The 6,000-nt window shown below is 54.0% G+C and overlaps 1 protein-coding gene across 1 annotated transcript in view; it reads left to right on the forward strand.

Annotated features, from left to right (window-relative positions):
* ARHGEF16 (Rho guanine nucleotide exchange factor 16) overlaps positions 1–2,403 on the forward strand; it is a 58,015-nt gene extending 55,612 nt beyond the window's left edge. Inside the window, exon 15 of the mRNA XM_038746715.1 lies at positions 1,427–2,403. Within this exon, the coding sequence (XP_038602643.1) occupies positions 1,427–1,566 (140 nt within the window). The 3' untranslated portion in view covers positions 1,567–2,403. The remainder of the gene's footprint in view (positions 1–1,426) is intronic.
* Positions 2,404–6,000: the final 3,597 nt, after the last annotated feature.

Consider the following 6,000-nt stretch of genomic DNA (forward strand, 5'->3'; position numbering starts at 1 on the left):
ATGGGGCGGTTTGGGAGCCCCTCTTCCCAATGAACCCATTGTACAGCTGGGAAGACTAAGGCCCAGAGAGAGGGAAGCCCTTGCATGAAGTCACCCAGCTGGTCAGAGACAGAACTAGTGTGGAGCCCCAGGCCGAGTGTACTCTCCACCGGTCCCCACTGCAATCCTGGTGTCTTTACCCAAAGCTAGCCCACCCCTTTTATGGATGAATCTTTGGCACATCCCTGCAGCTGGGCAGGATGTTCAAAATATAGAATTTAGCTGGAGGTGCAGGGGTCCTGTTTTCTCCACACCCTCTCCCTCTGACAGCACTCCAGGGAAATGTCCCACAGGAGCCCAGTCTGGGCCTCCCAATTATGTTGTACCTGGAGTAGTAGGGCTGGAAGGGACTTGTGCAGATTTTGGAGGGTGGACGGTAAGTGATCCTGGCCAGCCGTGTGTCCGCTCTTCCAGAGAAGAGTCAGTGTCCAGTGTCAGATACCTTATAACTTTGTTTCCTAGTTAACAATCAACATATTCCCACTGGGTCCCTGAATGGGATGGAGAGGGAAAAGTCAGGGGGGTTGTATGGTCCTTTCTGGATCACTGGAGATGGTCAGGGGAAGAGATGGGTGAGTTGGAGGTGGGGGAGGGTCTGTCCTCAACAATGAGGGAGAGTGTCCAGGAGAGCAAGCAGCCTCCTGTTCTTCCAAGTGTTCGGAGACAGAGGCCTGGGCCGAATGGGACATGCAGGCTGACCCAGTGATGTTTCTGTCCATTGTCCATGTTTGAATTGAGCCCCTTTTCCATCTCTCGCCCCTGGGGTCATGGGGAGCCAGGCTAGCTTCGTGCACCAGAGGAAGAAGCCCTTTAGGGACCAGTTGGCCTGGATGCTGCTGTCCCTCACCTTCCCTTCCCCCGTGCCCACCTGCCGTGCTGTCCCAGTCCATTGTCCCTTCCCCCACTCAGCATGCTGTCATTCTTTCATTGTCATATTTATTGAGCACTTACTGTGTGTAGAGCACTGTTCTAAGCACTTGCGAGAGTACAATACAACAATAAACAGACACATGCCCTGCCCACTACCTCATCCCAGCCCACTGTCCCTTTCTCCTCTCAGCACACAGTTCCCCTTGCCCAGTCCACTCAGCATGCTGTCCTTTCCCAGTACCCAGCCTATGGTCCCTTCCCCTGCTCAGCGTGCTGTCCCCTGTGCCTAGCCCACTGTCTTACCACCATGCCCAGTGCACAGTCTTTTTCCCCCCACTCTGCCCAGTACACTGTCCTTCCTACCCCCAGCCTCTGTGCCCAGCCCATGGTCCCTTCTCCTGTCCCCAGCATGCTCTCTTTCCCTCGTGCCTAGCACCCTGTCCTTCCACTCCCGTGCCCAGCCAGCCCACGGTCCCTTCCTGCATTCAAAATGCTACCCTTCGCCCTCTCTCTGCAGGCTGGCTGTTCGGGGAGCGGCTACGGGACGGGGAGATGGGATGGTTCCCGGAGGAGCACGCCCACCCCATCACCAACCCCATGGCAGTGGAGCGCAACGTCCGCAGGATGGAGCGCCTGCGGGTCGAGACGGATGTGTAGACCAGGCCACCGCCCAAGTCCGTGCCCGTCTACCGCCAGGTCCTTCTGGCCCTTTCGCTGCTAGCCAAGGGTGGGGACAAGTGATCTACCTGCCCGCCCTGACCCCGGCCCCATTACCCCACTCAGGGCTGGGGGATGGGTGAAGAACTTCCCCCCCTTCCTCTCTTCCTACCCCTCCGGCCACCTTCGTCCCCCTGGGCCAGGGGCCATTAAGGAGCAGATCTGGAGTGGCCCCAGAGCAGCGGCAAGAAGTGGAGTGTGGAGAGGAGGTCCAGGAGCTCCTACTCCTGAGAATGCAGGAACCTCCTGTCCCCTGTCCCCTATCCCCCCGAAACCCACCTTCCCTTCCATCCCCACCTCGAGTGGAGGCAGCTTTTGGGAGCCCGAGTTTGGAAGGTGGGGGCGGTTCTAGCTCCCCTCTTTCCTCCCCTGCCCCAGGACTCTGCCTCTCCCTGTGCATCCTATCCCGTGTCCTCGCCCCTCTTCATCATCCCCCACCTCCCAGCCTGGGAGCAGTGGTCTGGGGAGGGGCAGAAAGGGGCAGGCCCTACCCCGAGACTACCGCCGGGCCCAGACCCCCGAGGGACAGATTCTATCTGCCGGCCCCAGGCCCAGCCCCAACCCCAGCCCCCGGCTTGGTTTTGGGAGCTGGCTGGCCTTGTTCCATTCGGACCTATTGGCCGGACCTCACGGCTGCCTGGCACCGTGAGCCGCAGACACTGCCAGACACATTGGTGGTTGAAGATTCGAGTCTAATAAAGGCTATAGAGTGAGCAACGGGCAAAGTGGCGAGTGATGGAGGAGGGAACAGGTGCGGACACCCCATTGGCCGGAGCCAGACCAGGAGTGGCCACTAGGTAGCCGGCTGGCTTCATGGCTCAGGAGCCCGTATGACCCTCCCGTAGCCCCATAGTCCCATGGGAAGCAGCGTGGCATAATGGATAGAGCACGGACCTGTGAGTCAGAAGGTCATGGATTCTAATCCTAGCTCTGCCACTTGTCTGCTGTGTGACCTTGGGCAAGTCACTTCACTTCTCTGGGCCTCAGTTCCTTCATCTTTAAAATGGGGATTGAGACTGTGAGCCCCATGTGGGACAGGAACTGTGTCCAACCTGATTTGCTCCTAACCACATCAGCATATAGTCCAGTGCCTGGCACATAATAAGTCCTTAAAAAATACCACAACTATTATGGTACTGCCCGACTGTCTGACCCTGCCCAAGGCTCCACCCCTACTGTCTGACCCACCCTAGCCCTGTGTAATAATAATAATTGTGGTATTTATTAAGTGTCTCTGCGCCAGTACTTAGAACCGTGCTTGGCACATAATAGGTGCTTAATAATAATAATAATGGCATTTATTAAGCACTTACTATGTGCAAAGAACTGTTCTAAGCACTGGGTTACAAGGTGATCAGGTTGTCCCACATGGGGCTTACAGTCTTCATCCCCATTTTACAGATGAGGTAACTGAGGCACAGAGAAGTTAAGTGACTTGCCCAAGTCACACAGCTGACATTTGGCGGAGCCGGAATTTGAACCCATGGCATCTGACTCCAAAGCCCGTGCTCTTTCCACTGAGCCACGCTGCTTCTCTAACAAATACCACCATCATTATTACTACATGTACTAAATGCTGGGGTGGATACAGTGCATTTACTACACTGTACTAAATGCTGGGGTGGATACAAGCATATTGGGTTGGACACAGTCCCTGTCCCATGTGGGATTTACAGTCTCAATCCCCATTTTCCAGATGAGGTAACAGAGCCACGGAGAAGTGAAGTGCCTTGCCCAAGGTCACACAGCAGATGAGTGGCGGAGACCAGATTAGAACCCGTGACCTTCTATCTCTACCGTGACCTTCTATCTTGAGAAGCAGCGTGGCTCAGTGGAAAGAGCCCGGGCTTGGGAGTCAGAGGTCATGGGTTTGAATCCCTGCTCTGCCACTTGTCAGCTGTGTGACTTTGGGTGAGTCACTTCACTTCTCTGTGCCACGGTTCCCTCATCTGTAAAATGGGGATGAAGACTGCGAGCCCCACGTGGGACAACCTGATCACCCTGTATCCCCTCAGCGCTTGGAACAGTGCTTTGCATATAGTAAGCGTTTAACAAATGGTGCCATTATTGTTATTATTATCTCGCAGGCCTGTGCTCTACTCACTCTGCAATGCTGCTTCTGTCTGACCCCTACCCTGTGTGGCCCCGCCCATGGTCCCAACCGTGACCCCGCCCAGTCTGACTCCCCCCGTGGTGAAGGCCTGCAGACAAGGGTGTCCGTGGAGCCGAACTCTCAGCAGCCTCTGGGCCTGTCTGGTTAGGGAGGGTCCCGGGAGACCACCCCCCACCACTCATTCATTCGTATTTATTGAGCTCTTATTGTGTGCAGAGCACTGTACTAAGCGCTTGGAAAGCACAACTCAGCAACAGAGAGAGACACTCCCAACCCAACAAGCTTAACTGGGTAGCAGAGGCCTGGTGGAGGAGAGGGTCTCGCCTCCCACCTCGGCGTCCCCAGGAGGGGGCCTGGCCGGGCAACGGGTTGGGGTCCCTAAAGAAACCGAGGGGAAGGGGGCTGAAAACCGGCAACCTGGAGTTGAGAAGACAGCAGGCTGTGGGTGAGTACGGATTTTGATTACAACTAATTCCCTCACCGACCTTAAGCTTCAGTTGGCTGAAGTCTCTCACCCCCACCCCGGGAAGGGGGCACTGGTTTGCCAAACTTGCCCTTTAGTGCCGGTGGGAGGAAAGACATTGTTGCAATTTTGCCTGCAGGGCACACCTAGGTTAACAACTCCAGAAAGACCTAGGGAACTCTTACCACTAGGTAGGTGGGGGAAATCTCCTAGATACAGCGGGTTTTTTTGTTTGTTTTTTTAAGGGTATTTGTTAAGCACTTACTATATGTCAAGCACTGTTCTAAGCGCTGGGGTGGATAAAGGGCAGTCAGGTTGTCCCACGTGGGGCTTAAAGTCTCAATCCCCATTTTACAGATGAGGTAACTGAGGTGCAGAGAAGTTAAGTTACTTGCCTAAGGTCACACAGCAGATAAGTAGAAGAGCTGGCATTTCAACACAGGTCCTTCAGACTCCCAAGTCCATGCTCTACCCAATTGGCCACACTGCTTCTTTAGCGGGAGTTTTACCCCCATTTTATAAAAGAGGAAATGGAGGCTCAGAGACTTGCGCAGGTGACCTTGTGGTGAGCAGTGTCAGAGCAGACCCTGGGCTGCGGCTTCCATGACCCCGTGCTCTTATTTTTATTATTATGCTATTTTCTAAGCACTTACTATGTGCCAGGCACTGTTCTAAGCGCTGGGATAGATACAGGGTAATCAGGTTGTCCCACGTGGGGTTTAAAGTCTCAATCCCCATTTTACAGATGAGGTAACAGGCACAGAGAAGTTAAGTGACTCGCCCGAGGTCACACAGCAGACAAGTGGCAGAATTGGCATTAGAACCCAGATTCTCTCACTCCCAAGCCCGGGCTCTTTCCACTAAATCACGATGCTTCTCTTGTGCTTCTCGTTCAGTAGATGAGCAGTAATAATAATAATGGTATTTGTTAACCGCTTACTATGTGCCAAGCACTGTTCTAAGCACTGGTTTGGAGAGTGCTGTACCAAGAACTTGCGAGAGTTGGCGGGAGCGTAGCCGGGAAGGGGAGGGGAGGGGCGGGCCGCCGTGCTGCAGTCACATTGGGTCGCCGGGGAGAGTAATAATAATAATGATAATGGCATTTGTTAAGCGCTTACTATGTGCAAAGCACTATTCTAAGCTCTGGGGAGGATACAAGGTGATCAGATTGTCCCACGTGGGGCTCACAGTCTTCATCCCCATTTTACAGATGAGGTAACTGAGGCACAGAGAAATGAAGTGACTTGCCCAAAGTCACACAGCTGACAATTGGCAGAGTCGGGATTTGAACCCATGACCTCCGACTCCCAATCCCGGGCTCTTTCCATTGAGCCACAATGAGAGTAACAACCCTAACGTGAGCACAGAGAAGCCTTGGCCAAGCGAGCTGGGTGGGCTCAGCTCAGAGCAGGCACCTGCAGGCAATCGGTCAATCAGTTGTATTTATTGAGCACTTTATTGTGTGCAGAGCACGGTACTAAGTCGTTGGGAGAGTACAGCATAACAAAGTTGTTGGACCCGTTCCGTGCCCACAACGGGGTCTTTTCTCCCTGAGGAGATTCATTCAATCGTATTTATTGAGCACTTACTGTGTGCAGAGCACTGTACTAAACACTTGGGAAGTACAAGTTGGCAACGTACAGAGACGGGAGAAGAGGCCGGCAGCCCCATATGGGACAGGGACCGTGCCCAACTTCATGTCTTGTGCCCATCCCAGCGCCTAGACCAGTGCTTGACACACAGTGTTTAACATTTTAGACTGTGAGCCTGCTGTTGGGTAGAGACCGTCTCTACATGT

Source organism: Tachyglossus aculeatus, chromosome 5, assembly GCF_015852505.1.
Source record: "Tachyglossus aculeatus isolate mTacAcu1 chromosome 5, mTacAcu1.pri, whole genome shotgun sequence".
In the NCBI taxonomy this organism is placed as follows: Eukaryota; Metazoa; Chordata; class Mammalia; order Monotremata; family Tachyglossidae; genus Tachyglossus; species Tachyglossus aculeatus.